A 21,690-nucleotide genomic window follows, 5' to 3' on the forward strand; every position below is an offset into this window, starting at 1 on the left:
ATGTTAAGATTTTCCCTAGAATATTGTCTGACCATAGTCCTGTATGGTTGGAGTTATCTGTTGAAGATGGGAATAGAAGGACTTGGAGATTGAATTAAAATTTATTTAGATATGAGGGGAATTCACAGAAATGTAGAGAATATTTGAAGGAATTTTTTCTTTTGAACATGCATAAGGGTACCTCGATGCCAATGGTTTCGGATGCTAGTAAAGCGTATATGAGAGGGGTTTTGATTCATATGAATAATGCGCATAGGCATAAACAGATGCAAAAACGTAAAGAGTTGGAAGAAGAGATTAAACTCAAAGAGAAGGCTCTTATTTTAAATCCACAGGATAATAGTTTAAAGGTTTCTATAACTATGCTTAGGGAGCAATTTAATATGTTAATGGCTGACCAGATTGCAATTAATTTGCGGTATATGAAACATAATATGAAAATGTTTTATAGGTGGCATTTGGATCCTCAAAAGCTGTCTTGTATGTATCCTAATTTACAGCCTAAATGTTGGAGATGTGGAAGCTTAGATGCAATGTATTTTCATATTTGGTGGACTTGTAGAAATATAAAAGCTTTTTGGATTAAGATTTGGTGGAACATTCAAAAGATTTTTAAGAGAAAGATAAAGTTTACGCCACAATTATTTTTATTAGGTGTTATTGTAGACTTTGATGTTAAAGAAATTAATTTGATGTTGAATCTTATAACAGCTGCAAGATTACTGGTGGGCCAATATTGGAAGAACGATTCAGTGCCTACTATGGAAGAATGGATACTTAAGGTGTCTAATTTAGCAGAAATAGCAAAAATTTCCGCTTATTTGAAGGATTATTCACAAGAAAGATATATTTTGGTTTGGAGAAGATGGATAGATTATATTCAGAATAAATATGAGACTAAAAAGTATTATTTAGCTTATGAGTAAATTTTAGATTATTTTTAATAGTTTAACATGATTGAATTTATATTATTTTTAGTATTATTGTTTAATTATATTATTATTTTTGGTTTTTAATTTGTTAATATTTATTTTGAAAAGGAGTTAAAGAATGTTATGGATTTGATTGTTAGCAGAGTTGGGTAATGTTAGTTAAATTATGATTGCTTATTTGTAACCCTGTAATCAGCCCTGGGAAGTGGGGGAGGGTGGAGGGTGGGAGGGATTTGGGTTATATATTGTAAACAAATTTTAAAAACTTTTAATTAAAAAAAAGTACCAGTGCTCCCCAGCCAGGCATCTGAGTCGCTCCCTCATCCTTCCCACACTTCCCATCGCTGTTAAAGAGATGTCAAATTTCAGCCTTGCTTTTTTTGCCTTATGGCCAGCGAATTGGCTACAGAGGCCAGAAAGAAGCAGGAAAGAGGGCAGGGAATATGGTCCTCCCATTTTCTCTTGTATCATGCAATTAACGGGTTTCTGGGAAGTGCAATTGGAAGGTGCAAAAACCACACTTTCTCCGAAATTTCTTACTCAATGGGAGTCTTGAGACCTGGCATTCTGTAAGTTAGTTCGTTTGGCTTACATTGATTCAATACTGCTTCAGTATATCTTCCAGTTTCATCCAGCTGAAAGTTATAAATAGATATATGAGTTTTAGTAGTATATTGATACTCTCCAGTTCTTGATAGACTGTATGTTCCTGTGAGAGATTTTAGAATAACAAACCCTGTAATGCTTATTGCTTCTTTTCATTCTTTTTGAAAAAAATTCTGTAAAGGGCTTAGGACTCCTTATGTCCGTCAGCATAAACCTCCAAACTCAAAACAGAAGAAGACCAAATTTAGTAGAGCTGGAGAAGCCAACAAAAGTTTGAAAAGAGGCTGGATGCAATTGAGGGCTGCCAACAACGACAAAAAAAATCCAGAAAAATTCTCCCTGCTGTTAAGAGTGACTTGGTATATTAACAACTATCTCATTCTAAACCCCTACCTCCAGACTAGAGCACTGTCAGCCTGCCTTGTGCTTTCCACTGATACCATGATTATACCTTCACACACATAAATACACACACAGAGGCAACACATATCTATCTCCTTTGAAGAGACTTTCACAGATACACATGGATTAATAAAAAGATAGATAAAATACCACACTTTGATTCTTACACTGGCAAAGGATTTTGGAAAAATTCCAGAAGCCCTGCTGTGGATGCTTTGCCTACCTCGTTTCTTCTATCAGCCAACAACTAAATTGTGTACATCCTAAAGTCACAATAGTCAACAAATATTGAGAGACCTTCGGCCCCTATTGGATGTGTTTTTGACTGCTATTTTTTAATATAAATTTGCAATCAAATGCTTTTCTACATAATTTTAAATTGCCTAAGCACATAGAAACCGACAGCAATGATAATGTAATGTGATTCAATTATCTCTAATTAAAGGAAGCATGCAGAATGCTTTATAACCACAAATAATTAAGGGTGGAATCACAGTTGAACTAATAACTTTAGTAGATAGAAATGACTGAAAAGAATACAACTTTGAATGAAAGTGTCATCTTTGGAAAATTAGGAGGAAAAACCCACTAATTTATTAAGTTAGGATAATAGTTGATTCCTCCCATTTTATATATAAATCATTAGAACTAGAATTTTTTTTCAGGTAAATACAATAAATGATATTATAACTTCTATGTTGAAATCAGAAGAACTAAAACCTACTGAATTTAGAGTGAATTGTAATCAATATTTAAATCAATATTTATCTTACTTTATTATGCTTTTCTTACTAAAATAAGATAAACTACATGTACAAAAAACTATACATGCTACACTTATGTAAGAGGAATAAATCTTATAATTGCATTATCAAGTCCAGGACCAACTATTATTTATCAGGAAGAGTACAAGGTTTGTCATAGTGCTGAATTAATACTACAGCGGTATCTTGCTATTCAACTGCTTTGAAACTCATTTAATTTGATACTCAACACATTTTGACACAAAAATTTTGTTTTGGTACTCATCGTTTGGTACTCAGTGCGCAAGCTAGAAATTGTCAGTGTCAGCTGCCTCATGACTCATTCCATTATTCCTTATGGAAAAAAATTGTTTGGTACTCATCATTTTTGGTACTCATTGCGTCTCCTAGAACTGATTAATGATGAGTACCAATGTACTACTGCAGGGGTCTTCAAACTTGTGTGCCTGGCTGAAGAATTCTGGGAGTTGAAGTCCACAAGTCATAAAAGGGCCAAGTTTGAAGACCCCTGTACTACTATATTGTGTTTGTTGAGCAGTGTTAAGCAATGGCACCAAACATAGTTTTATTATTATAGGGATTGACGTAAACATAATTCCAATATAATCACGTTCACTTGGAATGTTCAAACACAATTTGTTTAATAATTAAGTGCAATATAATATATAACTTGATTTCCAAAATCAAACTGTAATAAAAATGTCATTGCCCATGGCCCAATATTATTAACAACCATGTGCTCCAAACTGAGGCAACAGCACCTGGGCAACTGTCCTAAATTTTTAAGGGCTTAGATTTTAATCTTACACTTATTTAAGAGAAGGAAGTACCATTGAACAGTCTGATTTGTTCAGATATGCACAAATATATACAAACTTTTACTTTCAATTTCCTTGTTAAGCTTTATGTCACAGTTCATCGTTAAACATAATTTCTCTACCACAGCCTTTCTCTACTGGGGATCCCTAAGAGACCATGATTGAAAAAAAACACCTTTATTTTTTAATTTTACCTGCCACACATTGTTAGCTTTGCAGTGATAGGAATTTTTACGTGCCATGACTCAGTTGATTGTCTACAGCTTTGCTGTTGTTGTAATTGTTATAAAATGTGGCTTGTATAGTATAGGAATTAACTGTATTGTGAAATTTTATTTTATTTTTATTTTTTTTTTGCTAATTTTATGCAGGATTCCCTAAGGCCTGTAAATTAATTCAAGTGTTCTTTCAGAGTAAAAATATTGAGAAAGACTACTCTAGACCCTCTATTTTGAAATAACATACAAAAAAACCTTGAATACAACTTAGACAGAATACAGGTAGACTTAGCTTAATAAATGGCTGTTTTATCACCAAAGTTGCAGTGGCCACAGAATAGGTGCTTTATGGCCCATAAAGCAACCTCAGCTGATGAAAATGGTCATGTCGCTCCTCCCAGTCATGTGAACATATGTTAAGTGGGTCATTCTTATGACTTGTTGTAGTGTTCCACAGTTATGCAACCATGATTTGTGAAGTTTTTGCTAGTTTATTTAAATATATACAAAAAGTGACCATTTAAATTATATTTCTCTTAGCTTGGGAACCACTGGCTGCCATCCTGTCAGATTCAAACCTGACTTTCCCTAACCTATTAATTTCTCAGAGTTTTTTCTGTATGATAATATTTTTTAAACACCGAAATGTTATTACATGTGGAAGCTCAAGTCAATTTAAAGCCAGAGCCATAATGTATATATGTACAGTATTTGAAAAATAATAGAATTGCTAAATAAATATAGCATTTTCACATCAAATCGTTCACAGAAACATGTAAAGAGGGATATATAAGGGCATTTATGCCCATACATTTTCTTTAATGTTGCAGAAAAAGTAAGAAAGTAGCTAGTGCTATTTCTATTCTATTACTTTTACGTATACAGAAGGGTTAAGGATGGAATAACCAAAAGCCATTCCCTCTGCAACTATCCATGTTCATTACTCACCCGTTTCCAATGGGTCTGTAAAATTCTGCCTTTTTTTTGATATAGAGATATAATTAGATTTGTGCCTGTTCGTATCCTTTGCTCCCTGCTTTTGCCTGCCTTGCATTCCATTTTGTCAGTTAACACTTTTTAATATTTGATGTTCAATAAATCAATAGCAAGCAATGTTTTTGCCAGCTATACCGAGTGAGATGTGTGCTTGCTCTGATCTGGACACAGGGACTGACTGGGAGGATGTTGAAAACAAAACTGGAATAACCAAATTGAGGTTTCCAACACAAATGACATAGACCAGAAATCTTCTATTACTGCAATGCTACTTAAAGCAATGACCATGTGTTAATTATTTGAGCTCAACTCTAGCCTTCTCATGTAGGGGTGACTAAATCAGTGCTGAATTTAAAATGGAAAATTCCTAACAGCAGGGGATTTCCAAACAAGCATGGGGTTAAGGAGAAAAGACAAACTAGTAGTTTGGGAATGCTTTTAAGAAATACAAAATGCTCAGAATTAAAAACTGCATGGACTATTTGCATAGATTATTTTAAATGCTCCCATTCATTATTTATTGTTGCATTTATATGAACTGAATGTTTCTCTCTGTGGTGCATGTAATTCTATTCACTTTATTTGAATATATACAAGAGCAGCTTACAACAGTAATATCTCAGTAGATCTGAAATCTACACTGGTGAGGACAGGAGACTCTAGGCAGCACCTTACTTCATTCTCTTCTAATAATATTGTCCAGCAACCTCCTCCCATTTTGGATGTAACCATATTGGCCATAGATACCAACTTGCCTGTGGCAGGAAGCAAAACAAAGCACACCTGAATTAAATTGTGTCACCCAGAGAGAGCAAGAAGTGGCATATGAGATTGTTGGCATTCATTAAGTTCAGTCTTAGAAGCAAATTATTTAAACTTAGAATATGACAGGCTATACAGTTATATTTATGTAGGCAGTCAATACTGACTGTGAACCATAAATAGGGTGTGAATCGCAACTGAAAGACCTGGGAGCATTAACTTTTTAATGACATTCAATGTGCAGTAAAAGTCAATGTCTTCCCAAACCCCTGAGTAATTCCAAATGTAAATGGTAGCACAGTCATGAGTAATCCTAATGAATTAATTTGAGGAATGATTCATGGGTGCTATTTTAGGAATGCCAATAGTTTTCAATAATTCAGGGAAATTAAAACTATACAATACGACGCCGTTTTATTAAGAATCTATATATTGCACAAAATATTACAATGCGTCAAAATAGTACAGTATAGACTATTTTTAAATAACAATTATTTTAATTATAAGCAGTGATTAAAGCAATGATTTTGAAGCAACATTCCTTTTTGCCTATTGCCTGTATTAATAGTTCATTTATTTCTTCATGTCTGTCATTTTCTTTGTTCAGGATGGTCAGGTTTTAAATTTCGCCCATAGGAGAGGAAGTATTGACAATTGCAGCTTACCATTTAAAGGAAGAAGTTGTATCTGCTATAGTTCTATCCTTTTACTTTTATCTTGCAAACCTTTATGCTGTTTAAATCTTAAGACTGTGGATGGCTTAGAAATAAAAACAGAACATAAAACTCTAAAACACAGAAGTAATAATAAAATAAAAAATATATACAATAAATAGACAGAACCAGTGCTGCATCTGCAGGGCAAGGGATCAAAATCTACAGAATCTACAGATTTGTGAATTTTTCACAAATCATGCAGATTTTGAACCCATTGAGAACTCCAGTGCAGAACCAGTAGAACACAGCAGTAGAGCCTCCACTCCACCACAAATTACCCCAAAGTGAAAGAAGATTGTTTTCATGTTCCATCCAGAATATAAACAGGAAGGAAGCCATCATTACCTTGGAAAACAAACTGGCTATCAAGGGAAAAGAGTGTTTTCTGGTCCCTGCCATTTTAGTTTCATGGAAACTGGGTTGGAAATACTCAGCATGCATTCACAAACAACAGGTTCTACATTCTGTAGTAGAGCATGTAGCTCGAAAGGCAGTCAGGGCCCCTGCAAAAGACTTTATAGATAATAATTGGTTTTCTGAACCATAGTCAGGAATCTACAAGTAACATCAAAAGAAGTGTTACTCTGCTGAAACAATTCATAGATTTCACACAAAAGCTGCTGCCTTTTATAATAAACCGGTTTTGGAATAGCCTTTGAAAGCAGCCCAAGCAGAGCATGTTACAGTCCCGAAATGAATTGATAAAGGTTGTTTGTGAATGTGGTGTCTTCTATTTCTGCTTTTCTCTCTCTAATACACTTTCCTTCTCTTCTTCTTTAAACAATTCTAAAACAATGGATGCAAAAAACCCCCAAGAAAACGGAGGAGGTTTTACTTGGAGACTTATTTTAGATCAGCACATGACCCACTTAGGAAATCAATGAATTAAATACCTTCTTGCAAACTTAAGTGGGATTTGCATTAAAATTCACACCTCTACAATTTTAATCTACATCTCATATATTACTTATATGAGCAATGCCATGTAGCAGAAACCCAGGATATACTTCCTTTGATATTGTCAACTTTTGATTTGTACATCCTGAATCAAATTAGTCAATGCAGAATGAAATGTATTGATCTGAGAAAGATTGTTGCACATATATTGATTCAGAGAAATTGTATCATAAAGGGAATAGGTTTGGATTATTCAATGTTTTGAATGAATGAGGAGAAGGTTGGTTGCTGCATGCAATAAGATAACTTGGAATACATGTATATAAATGTGTGAGGACAAATGAAATATTTAGCTAATGGCACAACGTGGAGCAGGAAACAAAACAAGGATGTATGATTTCCCCTTGGTTTTTTAATGTATGTATGATAAATACAGAAGGAATGCTGATTATAATATCAGATGTGTTTGTTGGAATGTGACTATGTACATATTTTTTGATGAAGTTGATTCCATGTTTTTGGCTGAGAAATTGAATGATTTTCAGTGATTGTACGATTCAACAAGGAATATGGGTCTGTATATTAATGTATCAAATGCCAAGGTGGATGAATTTAATGGAAAATGGAGTAAACAAACTGCTGGTCATCATATCATTGGAGAAAAATTAAATCACAAAAATGGTTTTGTAAACATGAGAATGTTTACTAAAGGTGAGGCAATGACATAGACATTTTAAGATGTGCAAATGCTGGTGGACAGATAGTGATGGAATGTACTGTAATGTATTGTGAGGAATGTTTGCAGCAAAAAGTGAAAATGGCTGAGCATATGAATATGTTCCTGCCTGTTTCATGGAAATGAGAGGTGAATATGTTAGAAGAAAAATAAAAGGAAGTTACACACAGTGGGAATGCAATATTTAAATGTATAGGTTAAAAAGGGTAAAAATGAATGGTAAATAAATGTGAATTAGATACAAATGTGATTCATCAATACATAAAAGTGGCTTATATTAGAGAATGAATAAAGATTAAACTACAAAAATAAATATATGAAGGAAGAATGGAAAGAAAGAGAAAAGGAAAGGATGCCAAGAAATCTGTAGTTGGGTGGAGTCAGTGAGATCTTGAAAACAAGAGAGCTGAAAAGTTTAAAGAACAAAAGGCAGCGTAAGAATCTATGTATGGACTTAATGAAAGCAAGGAGGATTGCCAAAGAAAGAAATATGTGGAGAAGAGTAGGTAGTAGTGCTGATATAACAAGGTGCACCCAGATTATATTTTCCTATCTTGTGCCTTTAATTTCTTTCATAATTTTTTTTAACTCCTTTTCTGCAGTTTTGTAAGGTGACTTACGGTAAAAGGAAGTAAGACGTATGTATCTTTATATGTATGTAACCAGTTATAGTTAACCAAGGCTAATAACACCATTTGCAAATGGTTACTTAGATGTAGTGCTGCTATCTTCAGTGAGGGTTACTCCTGTGTGAATATGCATTTGACTCTTAGTATATATGCCATAATAAGTACTAAGTTTGATTTATGATACTTTTTCAATGGCATATATAAACCAATTTTCATAAGTCTCAGACTTTTAATATGACTTATGATAATTACTAAGCAGCTATGCAATCCTTTTAAGAAGCTACTAGATAACCTCTGATCCATTGGGTCATCATTTGAGAGAAACTGTACTTTCTCTCTCTCTCTCTCTCTCTCTCTCAAAAAAAAAAAAAAAAAGAATGAGCATGGGCAGGCAAAAAAGCAGTGGGAGCAGGAGTGATTTCTGACTTCAATTTCCCCATTGACTTTCCTAGTAGAAAGCTGGAAAGGAGCATTGGAAATGACAATCACATGATTGTAGCTGGCTGCAGCAGCAGCATGGTGGCATTAAGTAGGCCCCAACTTTGCCAAATTTCAATCCCACAGGAAGTCATGGATCCCAAAGTTTGGACATATTCCATAAGGTAGCCCATTTGAGGTACTTTGATTCAAAAATTATTGCTCTATGAGACACCATCCAACTGAAGGTTGCAAACAATCAGACAGGAAAGTGTCAGTAGTATATAGATTGTAAGAAAGTTGGTATGTATGATAATATGAATTCAAAATAAATGATTAAATCTAAATGTTTAAACACAGGGATTAAAATAATGGCAAGAAGCATGTTAGCTATTGATAACATGAACTTCAATATGGTAGGTCAATCCTTTCTCTTAGTTTTGTTATACTTTAGTTTTATCACAATCACTTTGCTCAAGTAAGTAGTTGCTATACCGGTGGTTCTACATCAGTGAAAATAAAGGGAAAATTGCTGTGAGCCAAAAAGCTATTAGAATACCTTAAAAGAAGCTACTACAAACCTCATCTGCTATTCCACAATAGCTTCCTTTTTTCCTGTCATGCCATTTCCTTAATTAATACAATATTAGCTAATTAAATGAAACAATTGCCCAGACACATCCAGGATACCAAGCAGAAAAGGAACCCTTCTCTTTTATTCATAATAGTACACACATGTTATCTCTCCCATTCTTTTACACAAATAATTGCCACCATATTCAAAACCCCATTTTAATAATCAAGGTTAATTGGGATCTGCCTGTGAAGCTCGGTGTGTTCTTAGAGTCATTTCAATTTGCTTTAGGCACCGTAAGCAATTTGTAAGGATCTCAATCCAAAAGAGTCTTAGAACCCTAAAATACAAAGTTTTGCTACAACAAATCATCTAAGCTTGGAGTAAGCAGTGGGGAAGGGTTAACAGTAGCAAGAAGAACCCCACAATCCAAGGCTGAGCATGGCTTAGTAAGCTGAGGCATAAAACCTGGTTAGAAATTTCACCATCCTTTGAGATGCATACCTCAGCCTTTTTTATATACATATATATATTCATGACTTTGACTTTGTCACTGTTTTATGCTGAACTGAGGAAAATTCTTTTCCAGGCTGCATCCCCTGATGTCTGTCTCTAAAATGTTCAGAAGTAAGGCATATGTTACAAAGAATTGTAGAAACTTGAGGAGGTCAGATTTATTTTAATTGCAGGATTTTTTTTTTCCTGGTGAATGGTGACTTTTACGAATGGCAAAATCTTATTTTCTAATGCATGTTTTTCGGCTGGTATTTTCAATTACATATTCAGCTATTCAATAAAAAATAAATTTTGTAATCTCACACCTTCAGCAGGCAAGGAAAGGATACAGAATATCCAGTAGTTTACCTTTCCTTTTTTTTCAGGAACTGACATCAGTAAGTCTTAGGAAGTCTTTGCGGTCTTAATACTTCGAGAAAGAATCTGAACTGCAAGATTTGCTAATCCACAGTTCTTACTGTGCTTCAGTACATTATTGATCATTTAATACTGGCTGATATTCCACAACTCCCTGATGAACAATCCTCATGTTTGGACTCTTGGTGATCTAAAATTAGCATTTTGATATTTTAGATATCTATTTTGAATAGGTATAAAGTCAGTAACATTTAATTTCTATTCTCAAAAATTCATAATGAGTAAATTCATAACTTCTGCTTTTCCATTGACCTCTGCTATTAAACCAATCAATACTGTATGGCCTGTTATAGTAATAGCAATAGCACTTTGACTTATATACAGTTCCACAGTGCTTTTACAACAGTCTCTGGTCAGTTTAAAATATCAGCATATTGTGCCCAACAATTTGGGTCCTCATTTTACTGACCTTGGAAGGATGGAAGGCTGAGTCAACCTTAACCCAATCAGGATTGGACTCCTGGCAATGAGCAGAGTTAGCCTGTAATACTGCATTTTAAATATGCACCACCATGCATAAGTGATATTCCACAACATCCTGCCTTATACAGTAGTGGCCAAAATTGTGGAAACCTTTTGGGAAAAGTATACAGTAGAGATGCCACCTTTAGTTAAGTTTCTGCCAATTTTTCTTCTAATTTCTTTATAACTGTAGCCTTGTTCATTTAATAATACTATTTTACATCACTTTCTGGGCAACCAGTCAACTCTTTGCACCATTACTTTAATTATATTACGTTTTACAAGCTTACTAAATGAAAGAACACAAAAAACCTAACCAACTTGATAGTGATCACAACAAACTCACAAATGTCCTCCTCTCAGCTTCAATACATGGCATCAATAACTGAATCCTACTGTGATCTGATTGGCTCATTGCCAAAACAAGATGACACCTGATTGGCTCACTAAACACTCATGCTCATTGGCTACAATCAGATAAAGGAAAGCTACCTGATATCAACCTAAGCAAGTTGTGCTTCCTTTTTTCTGGTTATTTGGCTATAACTTTGCATAGAATACAGTAGAGATAATTGAACAACCTTTGTTGCATTACATTCTTGATTAAATTATCTTTCCATTGATATATAATTTTATGGTACTACTCTCCAAAAAAGTGGTGTTATTAGCCATCAAACCTCAAAAATACAGTTTTCCCAAAAGGTTTCCACAATTTTGGCCACTACTGTACTATAATAATCACTAGAAACTCTAAAGGGTTTTTTGAAGAGGCTAATACTTTTTTTTGCCTTATTTCTTTACACACCCCCATATATATTTGGTGGTACTTTTAAGCAACCCAGTAAAAGAAGCTATAGCCGGAAGAATAGTAAATGACTCAAAATAATATTTGGAGGAGGAGAGATGAAGGAAAGATGTACAAAGGCAGCCTTTTTTAGAATAAAGAGGTATTAACACATCAAATCTTGATTACCATCATAGACCAGTATAAGGAGGGTGGGATACAACAAAATTTAAAAAGCATAAAAGTACATTAAAGTCTAATTTTTGAAAAGCTAAAATATTGAAAGTATATATGAAAACAAAAGTTAAAAAAAAGAACCTAAAGGGAGGAGTAGGAATAGTAAATGGATATAGGGGAACATAAAAGTTAGTACATGGCAAACTAAATTTATCACAGTACATAGCACTTTCAAATAATGAACTGTGATAAGTTAAAGGGGAATAAAACAAAAAGAAACATCAAAGTGTGGAATGAATCCTGCTTGTCTTGCATTTTTACCCTTATTCAAATACTTTTTTTCATTTTAGATAGCTTATAATTCCCAGGGCATTATTTATCCCAGTTGTCAGACACATAGGAACATTCTGTTTCTGGGGAAAATATAAGAATTGCGCAGTTGCTTCTTTCAAGGTCAGCCCTGTTCACTTCAGCTGAATTTACTTTTGTGTAAGTGTATTATCACAGCTAAAAGACGTAACTTGGAAACCAGTCCCATTAAAACCGATTGGATTGATATTCTGTAGTACTGAAGATACTGTTCTGATTGTGGCACAGAGCATGTACATCTAATGGAACAAGACTGTATTTAGGAGTCTGCTCGGTTTCCAAGCCCAGGATTGGGTTCTTTTTGGAGTTGTAACTTAAGAAAATGAGGAAGTATCAATAACAGCACAACATAACTGTAAATGAGGGTATGCACGTTCTAAATGTAGGCTCCTGTGAGAGATCAGGAAATGGAAATATTGCTGGTAGATAACTTAGGTGAAAATATCTTTCAAAGTAATTACATGTTCCCCAGATCAGAAATACTGTTTAGCTCCCCAAACCCCACCTAACTTTTAAAAATCTTTGTCACAGTTTGAGTAAACTATGGTTCTCTACACAGTATAGCTACATTATGACCTGAGAGTTTACATAAACTTACTCTGTATTTTTCCATGTAATTTTAACCATCCAACAGGATAAATATCCCAACCAAATTTCTGAATCCTATTAAAAGAAGGAAAATAAGGAAATACCTGGCTTGCCAGTGACTATGGTAGAATGAGACATAGGAAGGAGGAGGAGGACTGCAAACCAAAGCCATCCTATGCAAGATCCAATAGACTTCATCTCCTCTTGAACACATGTGAACAAATAAATGACCAGAAATCTGAAAAGAAAAACAAACATGATTACAGACTCTCTACCAATGCTTAGTGAACCTGGACATCTGTTGTGGATGCATAGCTGAATCATATACAACATCGGTGGTATAATTATGAATAGCCAAAGGGTTAGGAGTTTCCCTACTTTTTGAGTTATTATCTCATAGCTACTGTTTTAGGAGGAGAGGAGAGATGATTGGGCTAAAATGGGGAACAAATAAAGAGGATTGTGGATTTTACAGCTATCTTTTCTGCTGCATGGCTAGCCCACATGAAATTAATGAAGCAGACTGTGCTGACCATGATTTCAGCTTGATAGTCTATTATTAAATGGAGCATGGTAAAAAGAATAGCTTACTTTGTAACATCCATTCAACCAAACAGCAAAATTAGTGCCGAATATTCTTTTCTTCTTTCTTTTCTTTTTCTTTTATAAATTAGGCGTTATTAAATTTTTGTAAAGCTATAAAAAAAACCCACCTCAGCCAAGGAACTTCTTCTTCTGTTCCCACCCATCCTCATCATTTAAGCTACACTGTAGTGAGTGATATAAAACCAGAATAATTATGAACAATCAGAATAAGCTTTTCACACGCACATTTATATAGACTTTACCCATAAACACATCCAGCAACATATCCTAGAGAAAGAAAAGGTGTGTGTGAGCAATTACAAGATAGAATTCCCTGCTATGTACTAATTATCATAAAGATCTAAAAATGGAGATGAAATGTTTGTATATTAGCCAAGAATATCTTAATGATCAAAACTGTATCTTTTTCTTAATTGCCAGAGCTAATCCTCCATCATTTTTCTGAGGAATGGACAATCTCCAGTTTTTGAGAATTGTATTTTTGACTGTAACAGCTGTTCTGAAATAATTTGTTTTCACCCTTGTAATTATATTGATAGTTTTTGTTCATAAGGCTACTTTATTTTACTTTCTGGAATATTTTTTTTATTTAGGTATGGAGTTATCAAATGAATATTATTGTTTTACATTTTGGTTACCTTTTGATCTACTATAATTATAGATTATTTTGTTAACTTTGCTTATTGAAATAACTAATGTCTGACAGCAATACAGCTGAAATTACTTAAACTTTTTTTACAGCATTATAAAAGATTGTTAAGTAGAAACAAAGAATCTATTTCAAACAATCTCTATCATCAGGGTGACAGTAACACTACAGAAAAAGCAATAATATAGTCATTGAATTTTACAGAGGGAAAGATCTCTTTCTCAACTACTTTTAAAAGACCGATGAGTAATAAGTTTCAGGCAGCTGCACAAAGATTATAAGCCATTAAATTATTAATAACAGCAGATTTACATTTTTATTTCAGAGTTTTTGCCTTTATTATTTCAATTTAAGTAGAATGCATTCACTACAGCAGAAGGTTGACCTAGTCATCATATTAGACTGAATGTATCTTTCCTATATTTAGATTTAAAGGGATAAAAGCAAAATTAAGATTTGAAAGTATTTTACAAATTATGTTTTTGTTCTACACATAATTGTGACTTTTGAGAGTGTTAGAATGAATGAAAAAAGTATTAGAATGAATGAAAAAACAACCCTGGTAAGTAAGCAAGTAAATATGTGTGTGTGTGTGTGTGTGTGTGTGTGTGTGTGTGTGTGTTCCTTTAATAAAGATTATATAACCCTATGAATATGAAAATTATGTTCCTGAAAAAAAAATCATCACAATTTATTCATGCCATCTGCATTTTATGACATTAATTTTATCTTTATGAAGGGAGGATTATCTGATAATAATAAAAAACAATTAGCAAGAATAATTCAGAACAGAATATATTTGCCTTTAATTTTGGAAACCCACATAAACACATAAACAATTTTTGGAAACCCACATAAACAAAAATTAAAAGCAGTGAAATCCAGAAAAAAGTATGTTTTGTTTAATTTCCAGAGGAATAAACACCTCCATCTGTTTATGGGTGCAGGACTCACAACAAAATTGGAATCACCTACATATGAGAGGCTTGCACACTGCTTAATTTAAGGCAGTGGTTCTCAACCTGTGGGTCGGGACCCCATTTGGGGTCGAATGACCATTTCATGGGGGTCGCCAAACCACACTGTCCGCCATTTTTTTCCCTTTTCCCTAGCTGTCCTACTCCCTCTTATTGGTGGCCACACCCACTTGGGGGTCACCACAACATGGGGAACTGTATTATGGGGTCACGTCATTAGAAAGGTTGAGAACCACCGATTTAAGGTGTCCCAGGCCTTGCTTTACAAACGTTTACTTGAAAGGCTGCCAAAAGATGGTCTAGACCAGGGGTCTTCAAACTTGGCCCTTTTATGACTTGTGGACTTCAACTCTCATAATTCCTCAGCCAGCATGCCTGGCTGAGGAATTCTGGAAGTTGAAATCCACAAGTCATAAAAGGGCCAAGTTTGAAGACCCCTGATCTTGACTAGCGCTGATGATATTACCTAGTTTGGAATTAAATGTCTGTGAGAAAACAACCAAGCTCAGAGATCACCAAGCACCCCTCATTTCAACCTTAAGCTACAAATATTCTCATTTATTGTCTTTCGTGCTGGGCATCCTCTTTTGGAAGTGACAAACTATCTTCTCCCTCTCTGGCAATGGAGCACATTCATGCCTGCCTAGATACATCCGCAAACTGGTGTTTCTACTCATCTGAAACTGACTCTCTCTCTCTCTCTTCCTTCCTACCATGACTCATCTATTTACAAGGTTTGTACAGGGAATCATCTGGAGGATGCTAGCAAAATTATCCTTCCCCATGCTCCTCAAGTTTTCATCCTCCAAAAAATAACATTCCCCTCCATGCCACAGCACAGTTAATTTGTCCATTACATTCTGGCTTTTTATGCCCCAGTAATCTTAATTGCTTCTTTGAGTTTGTGTAAGCTTCTATTCATGTTATCAGTGAAAGTATCCAGTAGACACCCAGTGTTTGTCAGCCTCTTTTTCCATTGCCTTCAATTTTTCTATGCAACAGAATCTTTGCCAATGATTCTTATTATTGTATTATGAATCCAAAGTATTTTAGCTTTTGCTTCAATATTAGAGCATTTATTCAGTTTTATTTCGTCTAATACTGAATTATGTTCTTGGGGCCCACAGCATTATCAATATTTCCCCCGATACCACATGTTAAAAGAATCAGTTTTTCTCCAGGTTTCTGATGGTGCAACTGTGGGAAAAAACCATAGTGATGATGGCAACTTCTTGCTTAATACTCATCTATGAGAAACAGATATTCTTTTTGTGTAGCTACAGTACAGAATCCGATAATTCCAGCCCTCCTCTGCAGAATATACAGATAAATCTTGATTGTTTTAAATTTAGGGGAAGAACTCATATAGAACCTGGGAAAGAAAGTTAGGAAAAGGAAAAGACTCATTCTTCCATTACCCACCAGCCTTAGATTAAAATTTAGAATTTTAGAAAAAGAGAAGTACATCTAAAATGAAACAACTCTTTGCTTCCAGGAAAAAAAAATTACTTCTGTAGAAATAGATAAATATGTTCTAGCCAACATTTGCCTTAGACTCTTTCTTTCTGCCAAATGTGTTAATTCATCTATGCAAATTATGAAAATGAATGTATAAACTCCACGCTCTGCATGAAGATACATTCATACTCCACGCTCTGCATGAAGATACATTTTTTTGAAATCTTGGCGCAGTAATGGCAAATCTATGGCACAGGTGCCAGAGGCGGAACTCAGAGCCTTCTCTGTGGGCACGTGCGCCATTGTCCCAGTCCTAGCCTTGAGTTGGGTTTTATAAAACCTTTTCGCTTTAGGTCTCCACCGCCATGTACAAAAAAAAAAAGGTTCAATCAACCAGTCAATTTCAACTTCTCGCGGGAAAATAAAGATCTTGCAAAGTTGGAATTGATTGATTGAACTTTTTAGTCCCACCCAGTCTGCTATTACCACCGCAGCCATGCCCACCCAATGGGCCACACCCAGCCAATGGGCCACACCCACCCGGCACCCGATGATGCATAAGTGGGTTTTGGGTTGCAGTTTGGGCACTCGGTCTCTAAAAGGTTTGCCATCACTGTCTTGCCGTTTGTATATTAACCTGGAATACCTTCCTGGAGTTTACTACAGAAATTCTTTTGTGTAGCAAACCACTACCTTCTTGTAGTCTGCCCTGAGCATATTTTTTTTAAGCAAGTAGCATTTTTTTTCCCGAGACTGAATGTTTGTTATTTGGGAAATTTAAAATTTAAAAAGTTTTTTCAAAATTTATATTTTCTCTTTTTTTTTCAATAAAATTTGATTTTGTTTATCTCCTATGGGATCAGCTGATTTTCCACAGGGGAAAAAGAAGGGCAGTAACTTCTAGTCATGCATGGCCAGGATTTTATACTACTGAAATTATTTTAGTTTCTTTGCAATTTTAGAGTTAATCATTAGAAAGTGGATACTGATTATGAGAATTCTCTCTCTTTTGCATACTGGTTTTATCGGAAGTGTATTAGGTAAAGGTGCCCTCTGAAAAATAGTTGTTAGCAGTGGAAAGAATTTTTTTAACAGATTATCCAATTTTTGCTAATTGAAATATAGAGGGGTGATTTGATTGAAGCTGAATGTGAGAAAAATGAACCATTTAATTCAGCCTCATATTTCATTCCTGATCAAAATTCTCTTTCCAGGAATTTCCCCCCGGAAAAGGCAATCAGCAACTGAGAACAGAGCATCACTGAAAGTGCTAATGCTGATGAATGCAGCATTACTACCAAAAGACCCATTTCGATTTTAAAAAAATCTGCTGGAAATTCATTCTTCACACTTAAGATACCAGGTCTTGAAAATCAGCCCCACCTATATGAACCTCCAGATTTCCTGTGCTGTTTTGCATCATATCCACCACTTCAGATGTGAGACAAAATGTTTTAAGTCTTCCCTGAATCTGCATCTATGCATGACTATATTTTTATTTATTAATTAGGTGTATGTATGTTATATTTCCTCTAGAAGCTCAAGATAGTATTCATGACATGTCCTCCTTCAATTTTCTCCTATACAAGGACGATCATGTGAGGTAAATTGGACTAAGAGAGGTAGATTGGCCCAAAGCCATCCAAGGAGTGCCCATGACTAAGGGGAGTTTATTGGTTTATTGATACTGGCAGGTCTGAAAAAGAATATTAAATCCTTTGAGAAGGCAGAGTTCTGTTCAAACATCTGCCCTTAGAGGTTCCAATGTTCTTTGCAGAAAGAACTGAAGGAGAAGAAAACTGGAGGTTGGTTTTCTCTTATTTCATAAGAAGCATCTCAATAATTATGATAAATGTCTCATAGTTTTCTGGAAAAAATTGCCTGCCAAGAGGTTCTTGCTTTAGTTGTTTAAAAACAACGAGAATCGTCTTTAATGAATTTTGGTTATACTTGTTTCCTTCTGTGCAACTGTATTACTTTTTCTAGCGAAAGAAACACTTTTACATGTAATAATACAATATTTATATAACAACACAGAGAAATTCAACATTGCGAGGATAGCCAAGTGGGAAAAAAGCATATGCTTAAATTCTTTATTGCCCCTATGGCAAAACAGTCTTATGCAGAACTCCACAAATCTATTAGCCTATGGCTATTCTGACACATAATTTTCTAAGTGAAAGACATTAGATGAGTCAGCAAAGCTAGCCCTCAACTTACAACCACAACTGAGCCCAAAATTTCTGTGCCAAGTAAGACATTTGTTAAATGAATTTTGCCCCATTTGATGAACTTTCTTGCCATAGTTGTTAAGTGAATTACTGCAGTTCTTAATTTAGTAACCCCATTGTTAAGTGAATCTGGCTTCTCCATTGATTTTGCTTGAGAGATGCTGATAAATAGTGATTACATGACTCCAGGACACCACAACCATCATAAATCTGAGTCAGTTGCCAAGCGTCTGAATTTTGATCCCATGACCATGGGATGCTGCAATGATTGTTAAGTGTGAAAAATGGCCATGTCACTTTTTTCAGTACTGTTGTAACTTTGAACGGGCACTAAATGAACCGTTGTAACTCCAGGACTACCTGTATGGTGGAGAGTCTAGAGGAGGTGTCACTTAATCTGTATTTGCTGATGACTCTCAAATGAGAGGTAAGCAACTTGATGTAGGCTAAGAGGTGTAAACAATCATTTTGCAAGCACAATAACTGCATATTCAGTAAAAAAAAAAAAGGCAGCAGAGAAGCAATCGCCATGTTTGCGAGCAGGGAGAATACCCTCCTGTTGATTTTCTACTTTAGGAAATGTTGATTTGTTAAAACAAGGAGACTTTCATCGACGGAAAAAAAGAGTTGGTAGTCTTAGTCAATAGACCTAGTTGCCCCATGGGTCAGGATGAAGACCAAGTACAAAAGACAAAATCTAGTGCTATCTGAATTAACTCCTATTTTACATCCATTGCCTTACCTGAGCAAGAATGTTCGGGCATGTTCCCTTGACATGGAAATATGTCCCCTTTCCTTTGACATGGATCTTCTTACCAAGCTCCAGTATCCAAGCTAGTGTTTCCTCTTCTGACTTTTACCTTCCTCTCTGAAAACTCAGGCACCCATGACCAAAGTTGGATTGGAAAAATGGTCCATCGCCCAGCCTCTTGCTCTAGGATTGGCACTTCTTTTGCAGCTGTGTAGAGGGGAGGGGAAGGTGCTGCCCTTGTGCCTGACTTCTTTCCCAAAGTTCCCAGGGAGATCACACTCAGAAGACTAATAAGGAGATAAGCAAGCTAGCCGCAACCACTCCCAGACTGAATCATTTTAGATTGCCTGTGCAAGGGCTTATTTCCCTTGCGCCCCCAAGTCACTGCTTGCAATTTAAGTGATCTATGGAGTCTGGCTGGTCCATCTTCCCATTTAGGCCTGGTTGATACAGGTAGCAGATTAATATAGTAATGGGGGGGGGGAAGCAGATGCTACGTGGCCCTGATTCAAATGGCAAGGGGAAGGTCGTGCATTTCAAAGCTCTTCCACGTTTAAAAGATTTGTTCACCAACCATCAAGAGGATTTCAAAGAGGCGGTCTTCACCTGCAATTTGAACTTTGATGTATTACCTTACCCCAGCTATTACTATCTCATTTAATCAGAGTTATTGTGATCGGGCCTTAAAGGTACACCTTGAGGTAACTTAGTAAAAGCCTGCCGCTGACTCTTTAGCAGCTGGTACAGTTATCGTGTTTTCTTTTTCTGATCTATTTAAAAGCAGGCAGGCCTAGAAACCTTTTGGGGAGGAGTTGATACCAGTGGTCATGAAGACAGGAATGTTTTTACCTCTTTAATAAGTACAATATATCCCATCTATGGTATTATTAGAGTCATAAAGAAGAGCCACTAAAAAGAAGTCATCTCAACGTCCTAAGCCAGCATGTCTTCTTGTGACTACTTCCTTGCTATCAAAATGTACAAAGACCTTGATGTTTCTATTTTAAGCCATTTTCACCCTGATTAACACCACCCAACACCTTTTCCATTGGGAAACTGCATGCTTTCATCACAGTTCTCGTAAAGCCACAACATGAACATGTAGCCCAAACTGAGGACAAATTCAGTTACACTCATATGTCAGAAAAGTGTGAACTCTGGGCGAATTCCAGCCACAGGCTAAGAAAAGTGGAGCAATTTTACAAGGAACCAAGACAAATGTTTAGGATAATTCACAGGTTTGTTTTTAGGCATAATGGGGAAGCAAACAGAGCGCAGTTTCAAGTCTTCATAAGTGTATGCCACTCTTAGGTAAACTCAGAAGAACTAATCCCTGAGGGAATTCTGTCATATTGAGGCAAAAAGCAAAGTGAAAAAAGGACTCACATCTGCTTCTGCCTCAGGAGGCTCTCTCCAAAGCTACGATTAAAATAGTGAGGGTGGCTCTAGGACTGCAGAAAGGAGAAAAAAGAAAACTGCTTTTGTGGACTTTGTACATTTTTAAAAATAGTTTTGTCCTCTACGAGTGCTAAGTCAAGCACATTGTGGAATAGCTGGGCTCTTATACCTAACCAAGATGAGATACGCATCAGACCTACACTTATTGTGGTGTGAGGTATAGGGTGAGAATGCCTGGGCTATCTTTTCAGCATAGTAATGAGATGAACAATGGAAGTGTAGTAAGGTTGTACTCTGAAATCGGCAAGCATCTTTACATTTTTCTTTATTAATAACAAAGAGAAAAGAAGCACAATTCAAATAAAGGGTAGCCTATTCAGAGCCTTCAGATTAGAACGGGGCATTTAAAATTCTTCCCCTTCACAGAAATGGTACTCTCTAACCTTTGCTGAAAGCAATGCCCTAGATACATTTGTGATTATGCATAACAGCAACACAACACAGCAGAATAGGAAAGTCTTCAGAAATAGCATCAATGGGGAAAGATACCATTTCGACTCAAAATAAAATCACAAGTGAAATGGAGCGGTTCCTTTAACTGAACACTAGAAATTCATTTACAAATAATGATGCACTTTATCCTGTTTGCTTCGTCTCAGAGAGATCGCTCTCTTGATCCCAAATCTTCAAAATAGCACAAGAGAGCGAGAGAGTTTGATCCAGTACAATGCAGAAGCACTGTAGCTTCTCTTGGGAAACACAACCCATTAAAATTCCAGCATTCCTTTAAGCTGTACCTTTATTCCACTGAGTGTCCTACCTACACAATACATATTTCAG

The 21,690-nt window shown here is 35.6% G+C and overlaps 1 protein-coding gene across 1 annotated transcript in view; it reads right to left on the minus strand.

Moving 5' to 3' along the window:
- Positions 1-21,690, minus strand: part of COL19A1 (collagen type XIX alpha 1 chain) — a 183,546-nt gene that overhangs the window by 161,371 nt on the left and 485 nt on the right. Inside the window, exon 2 of the mRNA XM_039346721.1 lies at positions 12,885-13,018. Within this exon, the coding sequence (XP_039202655.1) occupies positions 12,885-12,978 (94 nt within the window). The 5' untranslated portion in view covers positions 12,979-13,018. The remainder of the gene's footprint in view (positions 1-12,884; positions 13,019-21,690) is intronic.

Source organism: Crotalus tigris, unplaced genomic scaffold, assembly GCF_016545835.1.
Source record: "Crotalus tigris isolate CLP2741 ecotype Arizona unplaced genomic scaffold, ASM1654583v1 scf7180000018016.4438896, whole genome shotgun sequence".
NCBI lineage: Eukaryota > Metazoa > Chordata > Lepidosauria > Squamata > Viperidae > Crotalus > Crotalus tigris.